This window comes from Dreissena polymorpha, chromosome 13, assembly GCF_020536995.1.
Source record: "Dreissena polymorpha isolate Duluth1 chromosome 13, UMN_Dpol_1.0, whole genome shotgun sequence".
Taxonomy (NCBI): Eukaryota; Metazoa; Mollusca; class Bivalvia; order Myida; family Dreissenidae; genus Dreissena; species Dreissena polymorpha.
Genome location: NC_068367.1, coordinates 65,622,696 through 65,641,385, shown reverse-complemented (window position 1 = coordinate 65,641,385; position 18,690 = coordinate 65,622,696). Strand labels below are relative to the sequence as shown.

The 18,690-nt window shown below is 36.3% G+C and overlaps 1 protein-coding gene across 1 annotated transcript; it reads left to right on the top strand.

Moving 5' to 3' along the window:
* The first annotated feature begins 287 nt into the window (after nucleotides 1–287).
* On the top strand, nucleotides 288–13,452 carry LOC127854725 (uncharacterized). Its single transcript, XM_052389783.1, has 3 exons — nucleotides 288–398; nucleotides 9,396–10,536; nucleotides 12,317–13,452. Exons 1-3 carry the CDS (start codon nucleotides 288–290, stop codon nucleotides 13,450–13,452), a joined length of 2,388 nt encoding a protein of 795 aa, XP_052245743.1.
* Nucleotides 13,453–18,690: the final 5,238 nt, after the last annotated feature.

The following is an 18,690-nucleotide window of genomic DNA, read 5'->3' as shown; positions in this document are numbered from 1 at the left end:
TTGCTCAATCACGTCCATACCATATAAATTAAACTTGTATATCGTATGAAGTTAAAACATGAGTATGTATTTTTATTTAAAAAAAAGGTAAATCTTGATACTCAACAATGACATTTATTTTCTGTGATGGTAGATCGACATTCCGGACGTGTGGCTCGTGGTCCACTGGGGCGCACCGCGCTCTATCCTGTCTTACTGGCAGAGCCGGTAGCGATGGAGATCCCGCTCTTGCTCTAGTTTTCGCGTACCCGCGGTCCATAGCGGATTGCCATGATGCTATGAATACCATGGTGAATGGGACGGAATGCGTCAGACGTACCGTTCTGAAGGAGCTAAGAACTAAAGACATGGATCCTATTCCTGCCCAAGGCGATGGTTGTCAAGATGACACATGTGAAGTGTGTGTTTGCCAGTTGTGTATTTGTTGTAACAGATGCTCACGAAGCTGTACATGTTTTGGAGCGTGTCCGGACAAACTATTATGAAGTTCTCTTTATGTTGATTGTTTTGTGATCATTATCATGGGTTTAGCATTATTTCGATTGATTTTTTCTAGTAAATGTATGTCTATAATTAACACTTACACTGAATAGTACTAGTAGTGCTTATTTCACTGTTTACTGGCAGGTAGTAACATTTGTGCATGACATTGCTGATATTTATAATTATAATTGCCAAAGTACTTTGTCATTGGGGATACACAGCGTTGGGACAAGAACCAATTAATATGGTAGCATATTTTTCATTTGACGTGTTAGACTTGTTTCAATGTTCAATGTAGATGTATTCATTTTAACATGCTATTTTCATTGATGAAGTAAAGTTTTCTAATGTTGATGTGATCGTTTTGTGACCATTATTATGGGTTAAATGTTATTTCGATTGATTTATTTTCTTAAGTTTGTGTTTATAATTTAGACTTTCACCAAAACGTCGGTGAATACGGACCCATAGCACCTAGCAGAGTTGATGTTCATCCGTTGTGCAAACAATTGGTGTAATGCGCTAGCCAACAGCGACATTTTAATTCGGGAAATTGCGAACTGATCCAATATGGTTGATAAAAAGAACGAAAGAAAGACGAAGTCAATAAAAAGCAATTATTGCTTGCTTAAATGGTACCATTCGCATGAGTTTGTGGTTTAGGTTACAATATACTAAATACTCGTTTCATGTAGGGCTGTACTCTCTAAAAAAATATCATAGTTGACTCGAAGGCATGTTTTACTTCTTAAACTATTGTTCGGGTTTTATCTTTCGGAGATAATGGTAGGGCATAAATAGGTGTTCACCACCGAATCCCTGAAATATGATGAACTTGGAGACTTAAGTAAAGCCTTGCACTGAAAAAGGTTACATTCCACTAAGAAACGGCCGAAAAAAAGTTGCAAAAACAGTCGATTTTGATTAGCGTCAAGTTATTTTTTGGTTTGAACATGATATATCTTTTTTATTGCATAAATCGATTCCGCTTAGAATGGCCTTTAAGAAAAGGTATGGTTATGGGGGTCTCTATGTTCAAAATGTTGAATTTATTTTCGCTAAACGTTTTCGCTTTTACATTGAATTATAGGGAAACTATTTAGTATATTGTGACCTTTAGACAGGTAAACTTTGATAAGATCTTGCAGTTTCAGTGTTCCTTAACCCTTGCATTGTTGATAACATTTTGCACCCATGGCCAAGAGAGAGCGCATTGCAACTATCAGCAACCCATTGGGTTATAAAGCTGATAGTTGAATTATTGCAACTATATGGGTCTCTATGGCAGCATTGGCGTTTGATTTAGTGTAAAATAACCTCAAACATAAATTAAACGTATACGAAGCCGTCAGTCAATTGAACGCGTATTTGTGTACCGAATCAACCCACTAGTACGGGCAAAAGCCCGTGAAGCGGGCGTTGACCGTTCATACATATGGGAATTTAGACTTAAAATTACATGAGAATACCACATATGGATACGTCTCAAAAAAAATTGCCACGCGACATTTATTTTCGCGATGCTATTTATGGCCTTGAACAAATCAAAAACACTTTGACATATGCTAAATCACATGTAAATGCATACCTCAGGAAAAGTTATACAGGTTTTTTTTTCCACTTTTTGGGAAGATAGCCCATGGCTTTGGGATTGGGAATTTTATCGGCATTTTCATGAAATTGGGAAAATTAATTCATTAGCCATTTTTTCCAAACGAAAAGTCCACTTATTAGGGAAATACTAAATTTGATATAACACTTTATAATCATTAAAATTAAAAGAACAAAATCATAAAATACTTTGTTAGTTGTAATTGAATTAAAATTGAGATAAAATACGCATAAAACACTTCTTTACTTCTTTCTAAAAAATCTATAAAAAAAAATATTAAAAAAATATTATTATTATTATTTTTTTTTTTTTTTTTGGAAATTGGGAATTTTTTGCCACATTTTGGGAAAAAAGTATACTTTTTGGGATTGGGAACATAGTCGTATTTTGGCTATAAAATCGGGCCAAAAAAAACCCTGTTATATCAATGACATCATAATTGTGTAGCGAATCACACTAAATATTCTCGCATTATTTTTTCTTCGCAACCGTTCCAAAATTAAGTCATTACTCAATTATCTCCCCTGAATGCTCTTCTTCAGTGGGTATAAGCCAAAGACTGGTTCACTACATATAGTGACAGTCTTTACCAAACACAATTTAGGTGAACATAACCCGTCTTTAATATATTGTCGAATCTCAGATTTCTGTCGAATTTATTTGCTTTGATCTTTTCGATATCTTATTGTTATTATTATCCTGACAAATCACAAAGGCTTGTTAAAAAAATATTTGTTTTAAACATTATAGCTGGCATCTCTATTCTTCCAGTATTCTCGCGGTATTTCAATAACGACACCCTACTGTTTATTTGTCAGAATTTGTGACGCATTTTCCATTCGCTCTCAGAAAGAAGTTTTTACTTGTGATCATGAGCAATATTCTGGTAAGTTGTCGTTGTTATCCACCAGAAACACATTTATTTTCAAAATTTAAAGATATTCCGATCTAACTTTTTAGTCTTTTAGCTTTAATTTTTAACGTATTTACACCTCGTCTGCTCGCACTTTACCGATATCCCGAAAGGTTACATATCACTATAATTAGTTAAGGCCTCAAACCACAAAATCCGATACCATTGGATTTTCGTACAACAATCTTACGTAAAAAATCTGCCAGATTCAAATCAACAAAAAACAAGACACTTATAAATTGTCTGCGTTATTGATCAAATTTTAAGATATTTGTTGGTTTTCCTTTTTTTAGAAGCTGTTCTGCGAAGGCAAGAGCTGGGCTTCACACAAGCCTATCTATCCAGCAAAACTGACAGTTTTGGTTTACAGAAATCAACAAAGGAGGGATTCCTGAACTATCATAATTTCCAAGCTATACACATCTGTTATTATCTGTGGTGATTTTTATTGGTTCTGTTGGTTTACTTGGATGGAACATGTGTGAACTTTTATAGAACTTTGAAAAGTCTATATATGTCTATCTATAAACAAAAATCATCTATGGTATAATAAGATCAGATGTGCAAACAATGTCAAAGGGTTGTTAAATTAACAATTTGAAGGCAATTATGCTGAAAAAATATGAAAGTTCCCATGCAAATTTTGTCTGTATATCGACAAGTGTCTGCCGATAGTTGTCAAACTAGTAATACAAAACTTACCACAAGTATGTAAAAGCACTTAGTACCTGTGATCATTTTTAGTAAGATAGTGTAATTCTAAACAGTAGCAAATAGCTTGTTTAGTAAATGCATAATGCAATTAATATGGTTTCCATTCTATTGTGTAATTAATAAATTGGTTGTTACTTGTCAATCCATGATAAATGTTTTAAGGCTAATACAAAACCAGCAATGTTAATTTTGTAAAAGGTAATACAATGACACCACTTTGTAATTTCATATACGTTAATATTCTTGAAATGTAGGTTGATGACAGTGTTTTAGTTTTACTTATTTTGTAACTATTATTTTATGTGCAAATAAATGATGTGAAGTGTTTGGTATCTCCACACAATACCACATACCTTTTTATATATGTACTGTGCTATGTGTTATTTGAATGTTTAAATAAAAAAATATGGATATGCATTCTAATATTTGCATTCAAATTGTGACTATAGACAGAGCTCCAGATAAGGGCCGTACAGCCGTAAATACGTCGAAAGTCTACAAGAAGTACTAGGTAGAACAAGAAATGTACTTCGACGTACAATTTTCACCGACCCTTGAGTGTTAGCCAATCAGAAGACACCTTACGTCTGTTGCTTTTAGAGATATTTGACATTGAACATTATTATTATTATTATTATTTATACTGAATTATGCGACTATCGACCGCTTACTCATAGATATTGTGCGTATTTATTAAACATTATTATTATTATAATTAATACCAAATTATGCGACTATCGACCGCTAACTCATAGATATTGTGCGTATTTATTGACCTGGCGTGGCGGAATTAACCTCTGACTTATGCAAGTTATGGTTATCACAAAATACGACCAACGGGGAGGTTATAATACATTATTTATCCCGTTAATGCTTTGTAACTGTTTGGTTACCGTTGGGAATTTCCTACACAGTAATGCGCTGGACGGTCGTGATACTCCGCCCCGCATGATCAATAAATACTCACAATATGCTGAATAATTTTAATTTTAAAAAGGTAACAATTGTATCTTCTTCAAATTTGTATATAATCTATTTCAATGCATTAAATACTTAAAACTTCTATTTGTTGTTTTTTTGCCATTCTGATATTTTTATTCATTTTTTCCTCAATTAAAAAAGAGATTTTAAACATTTATTATGAATAAATCTGAAGGAAAAGCGGCTCAAGAGACTAGTGTTTTGATTGGCTGTTCAGAAAATGTGTACGTAGAAGTACAAACATGTATGTCGAAGTACAAATTGTACTTTGACGTACAAATATATACTTTGAAGTGTATTTTATATTTATGTCGACGTACAATTATTGTACTTTGCCGTACATTTCTCTTTTTAACTTGTAGGTCTTCTTGACTCAACCCAAATGGTACGCCATAGTATGTCTTTAGGGTTATCTAAAGAATGCTCCCACTAAAGGGTTCAATACAGACACCTCCCAGTGACTAAGCCAGTTAGCAGACACCCCATCCACTAAACCACAGACACCGAACCAGCTATAAATTCTGTGGCTAGAAAAAAAAAATAATAAGATGCTAGATCTTTAAGCTTGGAACATGTATCACGTTTTAAGATTGATTTTTTTGGATGCATTACTAAATTATTGCAACAATTATAATATTTTGAACACAATCATGTCCATGTATTTATTAAAAATACATGGTTATCAAAAAAAACTTTAAAAGCTTTTGCCCGTAAATTAGGTAGCACCTATAATCATATTATGAATTTGATGTCGTTAAAGCTTCCGACATGAATTCATGTCGGAACGATGCTATTGCAAAAAAACGTTAAACGATATGAGGTCAATGTAAATCGACCTCATATTTATAGGAGTAATTTTTAATACGGACAAAAGCCCGCAAAGCGGGCGTTGACCGTTTATTTGTATCACTTTTCTGAAATACAAAGAGACATTACCTTATAGGGATACGAGTCAAATAGTTTCTGCCGTCACCTATTTTCGCGATGGAAAATCATAGAGCGCTGGAGCACATAGGCACTTCGACAAACGCTATATGACACGTAGATGCATTCCTCGTGAAATAATACGGCATGGCAGTAATTATTAAGAAGCGAATCGTACTCTATGTTATTGTATTATGACTTTCTACGATCAAAATACGTCTGTTTGCCTCCCTGTGTGACACTTCCTGTTTCCCATAATGCATTGCAAATTGAAAATTGCTCTAGATGTTGTTAACAAAATCTTAAAAAAGATAACCCGTCTAAATTATTTGCGTACTTCCGGTTTACAAAACCGAATAAGATTAGTTTCGAATTAACTTCTTCAATTAAAAACCAATATTCTATAGTTAATATTATCCCTTTACATAAATAAACAATTGTTTAAAAGTTTAATTTGTTCACAACATGAATGGCCGCGTTTCTTTCGTCGACAACTATACATGTCTGTGTGACGTCACTGCTTTCGTCGATACGTCATTAAGAAGTAAAAATTGAAACTGACATACTCTGGTGGATGTTTACATTGTTGAAATTTAATAAATAAATGGAATGCACTCGATTGGTAAGTCATTATTCAATTAAAATATTGCGTTTGGTTACATGTCATAAACATCAATCTATATACATGTTATATTGCTAAAGATTACCTTTGATAACATGGGAACTGTTTTCGGCACATACAAAAATTCGCCGATTTTAAATTTAAGGTCATTATTATTCAGTCAAACTAATGGAACATAAAAGTTATCATTTTATTAAGTTTTGGAGTTATTTCTTGAGTATATTCTACGTGATTATTCTTAAGACCCTTTCTTTTGTGATGTATTAAGTTACGTTGTGATTGTGAACAATATTGCATCTCCGACTCATACTCGATCATTTTCGTACCAAACTGTTTCAAACTTTAAAAAATCAAACTGTGCTTACATACACATTGGAAATAGACTAATTCATATAGATTCTTTTTGATTTTCTTTTAGAAGCTGCATTGTCAAATGCTGGACTTCACACATTCCATGCAGCATTCTGCTGAGCAAAACTGATTGCATGCTTTGTACTCAACAACGAAGCAATTCTGGACCTACAGCGTTTTTTTTCCTTCTTCAACTAGTACCGGGGAACGGTACCTTTCCCAAAGCCTACCGGAGGCTTCCCAATTTTAGCACCGGACCTTTCCCAATCTCGATATCTACCGTTCCGAACGATTTTAGGTGCCGTTCCCAATAGCCAGTGCCTTTTATTTTCGCTGGAAATATCTTTTGATATTGTCGAGCCTTTCATTTTCGGCCATTTATTTTCGTAGGACATTGTTGCGTAGACAGTAAACAAAACTTTTCAAATGGGGCGCAACTCTAACCGCTGTGTAAAATGTGAATGGATTACATAACTGCGACGAGTGATCGATATTTCCCGTGAAAGAATTCCATCGCTAAGACCAGTCTTCCTTACATCGATAAACTTTCTCAACACTAATTTCGTTGACATTAAAAAAAAACGTAACCGTATTGAGTTAAATGCGCATATTACTTTTATGTATAGTTTTTTAAGTGTCAAATCCGGACAGTAACTATTCGGATACGAATATAAACAAATAAAAGTTTAACATAAAATTAAAAATAATGAGACATGGGTGTAAAATCCTATAGTTATTTACAACATATACATAAGCATTTAATGGCAGATGATCTTAATATCTTATTTGATGATTTGAAAAAAAATCAAAACAAAATATAAGACTTACCTTTGAAAATTATTGTTAGAGCATTCCACTCTTAAAACTCATTTTGGTTACGTGTGACTATTCTCACAGTCTATTGTTAAAAGATGTCAAACCAGTACAAGATCCATTGTTGTTGTTTTTCTTTAGTTTTTAAGTTTTTAATTTAACTCACATGAAACATTGCAGGGCTTGTAAGACTTTTAAGGGCTAAAACAAAATTATTAATATTAATTTTTATGCAACCTCAGTGCTTATGCCTATCACTGGAAGATATTTTTCCAATTGACGGGCACATTCTAACTGAAGTGGCAATAACACAATTTTCACATGACATGATACGATAGTCAAAATATCATAACCGTACTGTAGTTTTTCTGTCAAAACCTAGAGTTTAAAATGCTTTGTGATGCAGAATATAGCCCCTAATGATAGATTACATGCATTTTAAAGGTTCCCAATTCATCAATTTTGCGACTCGAATTTTTCCCAATTCATTGATTTCGCGACTCATTTTTTTCCCAATTTGAAAGTTTTACGACTCGAAAAATTCCCAATTGTAGGGGTACAGGTACCTTTCCCCTTTGGGGAAAAAAAACGCTGACCTATAAAGCTTGACCGGGACTGAAACATTAGCAATTGTGACTCTGTAATGTTCAACCTTAGTGGACTGTAAAGAAACTGCAATTATTGTGAAGAGACTCTGTATGTCTGTAAGCAAAAAGAATATACAGCATAACAAATATCAGGTGTGAAAACAATGTGAAAAAATAGTGAAATTAACAATTTGCAATCAGGCATGTCAAATGAATTGTTGATATTAACAGGGGGTTTTTTTACTAAGAAAGTGACGCCGATATTCGGCGTCTTCCCCTACCAGAATTTTTCCCCTCAAAATACAATTTCCCCACCAAAAATATCATTTTTCACCAAAATATAATATTTTCTCTTAAAGAAATGTTTATTTTTCCTTTGGACATTCGACAATTATCCAATTTGCACCATGTACAACGATCTTTCTCTCTCTCTCCAGACGAACACAAAAAATCTGGGAATCCCAGTTATTCTAAATATAGCTCTTAAATTATGTCATGTAAACTGGGCAACTAATTGTAATAATCATGTGACTATTTTACTGGATACCGGTCTTGCGCGAGAAGGGTGTTTCGTCAATTAATTACCGGAAACCAGTCGAATTTTCATCCGGGCTATGTGCAAGCCAAGATATAAACGTGAAAACAGAAAAAAATGTCACACATTTGGCGTTCTTACACAAACAAAATAAAACAATCGGACTCGGAAGATACTGAACGCATCGAGGCATTTTTTAAGAAAGAGTCATCGAAAACCGTTATAACCCAGCAGGATTCTGAGGTAATCAACATCGAACATTGTGAAAGTGAAAGTAGACAATCGGCAGTTGCCGCTCCTTTCCCTTCCAATACTGTAGCAGATCAAGATCGTCAACCCATTCATCATGAATTTGAAATCACAAAATTGACATCGTCTCGGGCCCCAGTACAGAAATATAGTTGAAAACATTTCCCATAATTAGATCTACACCTGCAACTTAATTAAGGACTTTGACTTTAATACGTGTTAAATGTGTTTAAGAAAAAAAAGGACAGAGACAAGCCTCTTTTGATGAGTTATAGACATTGAAATGAACAGTTTTTATTTTTTCCCCTAATATGTCTCTTTCGCACTCTTTTTTCCCCTTTCACCCAGCGTCCAGCGTCTTCCCCTTTCTCTAAAAAAAACCCCTGATTAAAAATGATAGTTCCCAGGCAGCTCTAGATGTTTGTTTCTGTATTTCTGTTACTAGAATTTATTCGTTAAATGTATGCATCAATTAAAAAGCACACTCTGTTTAGAGACCATTGTGTTGTCTCATTGTGTGATGATGACTTAGAGTAATACATTGTACATTAAACAATATCTACTAAGTTGTTTTTAAGTATCGGATTTTTTGTTTATTATATAATTACAAGGTGTACAAGTCATGCCCAAAACTGCTGAGACGGTTGTGGAAACTATTGAAGGTGGTCTGGCGTAAAGGAGATGTACCTGTGGAGTGGCAGCGAGCAGAAGGCATCTTCGTCCCAAAGGAGGAGGTTTCCAAGGATATTGGACAGTTCCGGACAATATCATTGTTGAATGTGGAGGGCAAGATCTTCATGTCAGTGGTTGCCAGGCGTCTTACAACATTCATGACCAGTAATGGGTACATTGACACATCAGCACAGAAGGGAGGTGTTCCAGGATTCTCTGGCTGCATTGAACACACATGCGCTATTAGCCAGTTAATCAGGGAAGCTAAGATCAACAAGACAGATCTCACAGTTGTATGGCTGGATCTAGCAAATGCGTATGGCACGGTACCCCACCAGGTAATAGAGTTTGCTCTGAAACACCACCATGTACCAGAACATATTCAGAGCATTGTCAGAAGCTACTACAGAAACATCAACATGCGCTTCACAACAAAGAACTTTACAACATCCTGGATACAGTTTCAGGAGGGGATTGTAACCGGCTGCACAGTGTCAGTAGTACTGTTTATCCCCGCTATGAATCTCATCATCAAAGACGGAGACAGGGAGTCAAGGGGACCGAAGACCCAGACAGATATCAGACTTCCACCACAGAGGGGATTTATGGATGATCTGACTATCACAACAGAGTCCCACATACAAGCTCGATGGATCCTATCAGCCCTTGAAGATGTTGTGTCATGGGCTAGAATGGCCTTCAAACCAAGGAAGTCAAGATTTCTTATCTTGAGAAGAGGTAAAGTCTGGCAGAAGACAACACTCAGGGTACAGGGCGAGGATATCCCATCACTTATTGACAACCCCGTCAAGTGCTTGGGTAAATGGTTTGACACCACACTAGGTGATAGCAGAAATAACACAGAGCGCATCAGGCAGCAACTGAGGAATGGGCTTGCAAAGATAGAGGGAACAGGCCTACCAGGGAAGTTCAAGGCATGGCTTTTCCAGCATGGCCTCCTGCCCCGTCTTCTGTGGCCACTAATGTTGTATGAGATCCCAACATCGACGGTTGATAGCTTGGAAAGCATGATAAACAAGAGCCTGAGACGATGGTTCGGACTTCCATCATGTATGACAAGTATTGGACTCTACAACACAGGGTCTTCCCCAGGCCATTTAAGCGCCCCTTGCCGGGGCGTTTGAATTTCGAAATCAGAGTCCCCGGGGCGCTTGAAATTTTCCGATCAGTGTATTCTTCAGTAAAAGAAAGTGGAGATTGTCCAAAAAAATCAAGGTTTCCCTATCAGTGTATCAATATTCCCTGTTTTAAAAGAGCACTCGGTACCTACTTTCACAAGTAATCGCCATAAACACCACATGGGGTAATGGATAATCCACTGATAAGAGAATAGCATGACGCGCCTATCGATTATTCTAGCCACATTACACGGTCATTTAAATGATGACAAGGATGTATCTGGTAACTTTCCAGTCGTCAAACTGTGAAGCTCATCGTCCAATCGGTTACGCGAATGCTTATGAGGGCGGGGTTAACTATCGACCATTATTTTTGATTGACGTCGGGCATGAAGTAAGAGTTTATCGCAGCTTGATTAGCAAGAAGTTGTACCATTTGAGTAATATAAAACCGGTAACTAGTACAGTACAGAACATTAAAGACGGTTTCGGGCATCATCATCACACCTTTTTACTGTAAACAAGTGTTACCTATGACTCATAATTAATACGTGAAATTAATTGCAAGTGGTAAACAAGTAATTATTATAGCCGTTACAATTATGTGATAACAATTTATTTAATTCCAGTACATGTATATTTCAACATGTCCATTTATAGAACTGATTCACCTCGTTTTTCTGACATTTATTGGACACGTAATGCGCTTTAACAAATTTTCGTTGAATTAATTACGCACACTTGTAAATGTTTCGTCCGATAATCGATAGTTAGAAGACTGATGATGGCAACCGGCCGTGATCCTCGTGGACAACGTGAATTTCATGCATAATTCCGTCAAAACATTTATTTGACTCGTAAAGTGTGTAAACAAATTATCGTTGAATTTATCACGCAACGGTTAATATTTGTTGAAATCTCAAATGGGAATAATTAAATTTGTAATCCGAAACCCATTACCGTAAGTCGATGTTAACGCGTTTTTAATCCGAAACACTTCCGAATGTAAATGTTACCGCAACGTTAAATATTTTTGCTTCAAATTAGCAGTGCAAATTTATTTTGTGTCGAATCTTTTTCTCAATTAAAAAGAGCACGAAAATTATGCAGCATGTACAACGTCGCGTCTATTGCATACACATGGCGTGTATTGAGCGTTTTAACAAGCACACAACAGGTCAGGGGATTGACGCATATTCAGAGGCAATATTTCATGAAATCTATTAAAAGTCACTTAAAAAATGGCAAGGTTTGTGTTAAAGAAATAACTGAAAGCTTTTATCGTAAATATTTACCAGAAAGAGATTGATAAAAACGGAATAAACGGGATTATCGGGTAATAAATAGAAACTTGAAAAATAGTAAGTATACAGTAATAGAGTCGGGTTGAAACGGATGTATTGGGGAATCGTTCGAGTCGGCATTTTACTATCTGTGCGGAAAAGTTTTAAAACAATAAAACAATATAAAAAAATACATTTTTAAATGACTGGGGGATTTTTTTTTAAGAGTCATGGCGCACCAAATGACGTCTTTTGACGCTGTTTTTCTTTGAGTTATAACGCACCACAGAACGTGAATTGACACGTTAAATTTAAAAAAAATCCACGTCGGGAGGGGACATCCCTCCCGAACCCACCCCCGGGGCGCCTGAACAAATTCCTGGGGAAGGCACTGCAACAGAACCGGAATGTTGCAGCTCCCTCTTTCATCAATTGTAGAGGAGTACAAAGTTAGTAAGGCAAGGCTAGTGTTGACCCTACGAGACTCTAGTGACATGAGCATTAGAAATGCAGGGATAGAGGTCAGAACTGGAAGAAGATGGTCAGCATCGAATGCAGTTGAGCAGGCAGAGAGTCGACTGAGACATCAAGACATAGTGGGAACAAGTTGTCAAGGTAGACAGGGACTCGGCTTGAACACTAGACAACCGTGGAGTTCAGCCACAACAGTCCAAAGAAGAGAACTTGTTCAGAGCGAAATCCGAAAGGAAGAAGAAGAGATAAGAAAGGTGAAAGCAGTCCAGATGGGGAGCCAGGGAAGCTGGACAAAGTGGCAGACAACAGGGAGGAAACTGTCATGGACAGATATCTGGAAGTACCAGTTTTTTCAACTGCAGTTCCTGATCCGGGCAGTTTATGATGTCTTGCCAACACCGGCGAATCTCCAGAGATGGGGGCTGATAGAAACAGCAGAATGCACCCTATGTGGAGGAAGAGCTACCCTGGACCACATCTTGTCCTCGTGTAAGGAAGCACTTGCCCAGGGGAGATACCGCTGGAGACATGACCAGGTACTCCGAGAGGTAGCGGATACACTTGAGAGACACAAGAAGAAGGCACGAGTACATGCAGGGGCAAAGCACATCAACTTTGTACCAGCAGGGACAGTAATGAAGGGTACAAAGGGAGGACATCCGAGTATCCTAGACGGCACAAATGACTGGGAACTACGGGCAGATCTTATGAAACAGCTGCAGTTTCCAGACATTGTCCACACTACCCTACGCCCAGACATTGTGATGGTCTCCGGAAAGACAAAGAAGATCATCCTGGTAGAGCTGACTGTCCCGTGGGAAGAAAGATGTACTCAGGCACATGAGAGAAAGAAGGCCAAGTACGAAGATCTCGTCCAGGAATGTAGAGAGGCCGGGTGGAGAGCATGGAACTACCCGATTGAAGTGGGATGCAGAGGGTTTCCTGCACCATCGCTGGGAAAGATGTTCCAGGATATGGGAATAGAGGGACAGGCGAGAAAGCTGGCCATTAAGAAGGTATCACAGGCAGCAGAAAGAAGCTCCAGCTGGCTGTGGCTAAGGAGGAACGCCAGTAGCTGGAAGTCATCCACTAATGGGTAGTGTCTGATCAACACTGCCGCCCGCCACTTAGAGCTTGTCCTAGGTTTAAAAGGGCGAAACAAGCAATGACAAGTGGTACCTAGCTGATGACATTAGTGGAAAGCAGTTTATCTGTATTTTACAACAAGCTTGAATTTCATCGCAAATATAATAAGCGCCTTAGCAACACTGAGAATAGCACGCACACGAATAATGCCGACGTTCTCCAAATTGAGGTATAGTCCAGTGTCCGACAAATCCATTGCCCGGAGCCCGGGGGCTACCGAAATTTTTCATTGGGCTACTGAAATTTTCCAACTGACGCCCGCCGGGCTACTATAAATCTATAAGAGCGGTAGCCCGGTTTATTGACAGACATACGTAGAATAAACACGCTGACCATGTGTTTGTACACTGTGTATTGCTTATAATCCGATAACAATGTGCAATCAATTATCTAATCAGTCACCGATCACTTGGGGTAATGTCTTAAACAGTAACAGTGTATTTTAATCATCCAATCAGAATCAACATTGTCGTCTGCTAATTATATAATGAGAGCCGGTTGGATAGTTGGCGCACATGATGCAACATCATTTCGCAGTTTGGAATTCTTTGTTAACCACAACAATGAGTAATAGCGACAACGTTTTTGATGTCGTTAAATATCCAAGGACGCCAAACATTAAATAAATCAAAACAATAGCGGATTCTTCAAAACGGTAACGAAACCGAAAATGAATATTAATGACTACTTTGTGAACGCGGTTAACACCTGCTAATTAGTTTGCATTGTCAATTAATAATTGGATTAATCGCCTGTTAATCAATAATCCCATATATGCCCGATTTATATTTTTAAAACCAAATTATGGGTGGGTAATATAGACGATAAGAGTCATAAACATAAACGTTTGAAATTTTCTAAAGTGTCAAATGAATTTCAGCATATGGTTCTATTTAAAGATATGATGAAATAAGCTCCCAATCAGGACCGTTGTATTGCAACATGTGTAAATAACCTGCCACGGTTTGCACGCGTTGTGTACAGCTATTTTAGGTTACAAAATTCTACATGTAAGAAATGAATTTCTTTGTCCTGATAAAAAGCGCGCGAAAATTAGCGTGGGTGTATTTATTTGTAAATAAAAATTTCGTAGCGGATACAACATTGAGATCATTTAATTTCCATTAAAAGTTTCGTTGTGAATTTCAACTAAAGTACCGGGGTATCTGGCGCATTATTTGGCATTGACATTTTCTCTTAATAAAATATCATGTAAACACGCTGTATCGTTACCGTTACGCTGTATCAGTTCCTTCGATATTGAAACAATTATTGTATTGTAAACTGACTGCACACAAGTGTCGTACCATACTGATGCAATACGTAAATTCGGACAGTACTTAAAGTCCGACACAAGTAAATAAATGATTTAATACTCTTGATTTCTTGAAACTCGGTATTTGTTGTTTAAAAGAGCAATTGCATTGATTAATACCATACGAGTCAATCGTATTGATCATCTTAACGCTTTATTTACGTTTACGACTTAACGTGCTGTCCGAATTTAAGTTCACATACATGAGCACATACATGTAATTAGTAATATCTACATGTAGTATATGATTTTCTTTGGTACATTTACATTTAAGTACGCGGTGCCTGTACTGTAACATTAATTTACGATATTGACTGTGTACATCAGACTACTTGCTGTTTTATGTATATGTATGTATACATATTATGTATATGTAAATGAAGAAATAAAACAAAGATGAAAACATGCCTCTTATCATTTTGTAGGAAAATTTTATGGGCTACCAAATATTTTTATTGGTAGCCCAGTGGGCTACCGGAAAAATAAGAAATTTGTCGGACACTGTATAGTATAAAACCCGTACGAGACCGGATCGGACTACGCTTTGTAAAAAAGCGAAATTGCTGATGTCATAAGTGGTTTTTTTTCCAGTTGGGAATTGTTTGGCAATTTTTGGGAAAAAAGTATACTTTTTGCGATCAGGAATAATAGCCGAATTTCGGCTGTAAAATCGGGCCCCAAAAAACCCTGCGGAGGCAATTTTACCCCGCTGATAAGATAACAGCATTAACACCTTCAATCAGTTGTGGTGTAAGTAAAACTCCACTGATAGTTTATCTGTGCATTCTGTTGATATTTCTACCATGAAATAAATGAAACACTAGTTAAATGCCCGGTCTTGTATATTTCTTTATAAATTTTAATGGTAATCATACCTGGTTTTTAGTGTTTTTTTTATCATTGTTCACATTTATTATTATAATCATAATCTTGAATTATGTAACTTTACTACCTTCTTTGCATATGTTTATGTTACAAGAGGTGGCCTCCACGTGGCAAGAGCTGGGCAACATTTCATTATGTTGGAAAACCACCTCATATATCGAGAAAGAAATTGGGTGCTTTTAGGTTGTTCTGTGCTTACGTGGGAGTGCTTTTCGGTGACCTAAAAATACTATTGTGCTTTATATTTAAATGTAAATCAATATTTAATGAAGTCATTATTGACAAAATACATACATCTTTGCAATCCATTAAAAACGGCCCTTATAGCTTATTTTCATTTATATATAGAGAAATTGAATGTTTTTTGGCGTTTTTCGGTGCTTTTTGGTGATTGTAATGACCCAATATAATCGCCCCGGGCGCATGAGCTAACACTTATTGTTTTCCGCTAACAGGTCTAATGAAGTTTCTGGAGAAAGAGTAATTGAACTAAAACGTTATTACAGAAACCATAAGTTGAGTTAATAAATCTCAGCAGGGGGTCAATGAAATATACAACCTGTAAACTGAAGTTTTGTACATGTAGATAAGGCTCTGCAATCGGGATCGAAATAACCATGGGGCGAATCACCACATTGTCATATTGTAGTAAAATGTAATGATTTATAACTAAATACAAGGACAACAAATAATATAAGCTTATGTTAAAAAGTGCCTACCTCAGTTTATATCGTGTTGGTTACAGAAAGGACATTTTTGTAAGTTAGACGAAATTTTCCCTCGTTGTGATGTCACGCTCTTAAGACTTAAGTATCAATATTTTTATGTTGTCGTGAAAGTAGCAGTTTTTATCAATTCGTGCCCCCACATTTCGTTCCAATATCATTGAGGTAATTTTCTTTTTATATAAGTTGCTCAATAACAGCGTAATTGCAACGCCCTTGCAAATAATAGTGAAATGATTAGAAAACATTTTCAAAAAACAATATAATTTGCCTAATAAGTACTGAAATGTACACAATAATTGTCACGTCTTCTCCTTTTACAACCATATTTTTTACTGCTACCATAGGCATATAAATAATCTTCTAGGACTTCTATCACTATCGTACTTTCAAACGTAGGTATTAAGAGTGGAACTATAACTTTTCAAATGTTCTTCAAATCATTATGGAAAATTTAGCTCGACGTGTTACTTTTTTCTAAACATTATATTACTATAGAAGCATACAATCAGAGTAAAATACTACATTCTTAACATTAATGCTCCATAACCACGTTCTATGCGCTTTACGTCGATATATGGCTTGTTAAAAGAAATTAGGAGAAAACAGTTTATACCACGACTCCACCTGACCCTTTGTTATGCCTACTCTAAAATTGTTTGTGCTATTTCAATTTAAGTTTTCGAACAAGAGGGCGACTTTCGATCATATTTACTAAGCGTTCACAAATATAGAGAGAAATATGGAAAACATATTTTTACGATTTCTGTTTTTTTACATATTTTATTTAATCAGGAAATACATCGCGTATTCTATTCTTATTGTCGATTACTCAAAGATCTGGCATACGCAGGACACCATCATACAACAATCTATTGTTGCCATAATTGGAGTAGAAAGCGTTGCACCATCGTTATGTGGACTTTGGCCCCGTGCATCCGTCGTGAGCTGTGGTCTATTTTTCGTATTGTTCTTGTCGTATGAGACAAACCAGCCAATGCTTTAGCGCGTCTCCCGTCCTTGGTTTTCCGATCTGATTGACCTATTGGCCCAGAGCAGAGGTGGGTGATACAAGTCTGACCACTACTCTCCAACTTGTCAAGCTTGGGAAGCCCACTCAGAAGTTTAGACTCCCGCTGGTATAGCTCTAGAGGCACTCAAATCACCACACCACAATAAGGAATCAGCCATATGCGTATAGACTCGCGTATAATAAAACCAGTTTACGAAATAAAGCTAGGAAAACCTGCGAACACGATATTTGGGGGGATATTAGTGGAACTTTCACTTAACTGATTATATTTGATTAATCGGTCTTATTTTAGTACAAAGTATATCCCGCGACATGGAGCGCTCTTGGTGCTCTACTAAAACGGCTGTTCGGTTAGCGCAGTGGTGTGAACAACAGCATCTCACATGAGCGACCCTTAGTCAATCCCCGCTACTGACGCATGTGTTGGTTGCAATGTGTTGAATCTGGTTGTTGTTTTAGTTGAGGAGCCAGCATATTGTACACACATGGTATTTTTTTGGTTTCGTTTATTTCCGTGAATATTTTTACAAACAACTTTGATTACCATTATATTTTTTTCAAATAAATATATAATCTAAATACACTTGCAATAGAATTGTTATTTTATGATTTTGATATAGATGATTATAATATTTCTTTCTTACATATAGATACTACTTCTCAGACATCGGTTTTACAAACGACACTATTTAAAACGGTCCCAAGCTATGTCCATTCAGAGCAGTTTATTCATTTGCAGTGACGATAGTGTAATCATAGAATTCAAGAATTCCTTTGTGGTATTTAACTAACTATTATATTTTGCTTATTAAAAAACCTGTTCACAGTACTCGGTATGGATTGTAGTAATATTTTCATTTAATGATCTAGATTGTATGATTGGACATATTATGCAGTTTTGTGGTATGTTAAATAGCAGTTTAAGCGATAATATAATTTATTTACTAACAATTTGCTCATTGTTTTAATGCCGCTTAAAATACATCATATAACTGATGCCTTCGTTTCATTTGAACGTAATTAATACGTATGTCGTCATTGCGTTAAATCACATCGAACTATATGGTTCGGAATACTCTAATTTATAAAAATGTTCTTCCGTCAACAATGGACACAGTTTGTTTTTAAGAAAGCAGATTAACAGCAATGTGAACTATTATATAAATTAAACTTATTGACGAAATCGCTCTTAATATTGATCTAGTTAATCTTATTTAATATAAATAATCATTGA

Excerpts from the sequence above, each read along its gene's own strand:
- LOC127854725 (XM_052389783.1), top strand. The coding sequence starts at position 288 with ATGGTGAATGGGACGGAATGCGTCAGACGTACCGTTCTGAAGGAGCTA. Across the intron at positions 399-9,395 it reads GTCAAGATGACACATGTGAA|GTGTACAAGTCATGCCCAAA; the intron begins GTGTGTGTTTGC and ends TATAATTACAAG. Across the intron at positions 10,537-12,316 it reads ACTTCCATCATGTATGACAA|AGGAGTACAAAGTTAGTAAG; the intron begins GTATTGGACTCT and ends CATCAATTGTAG.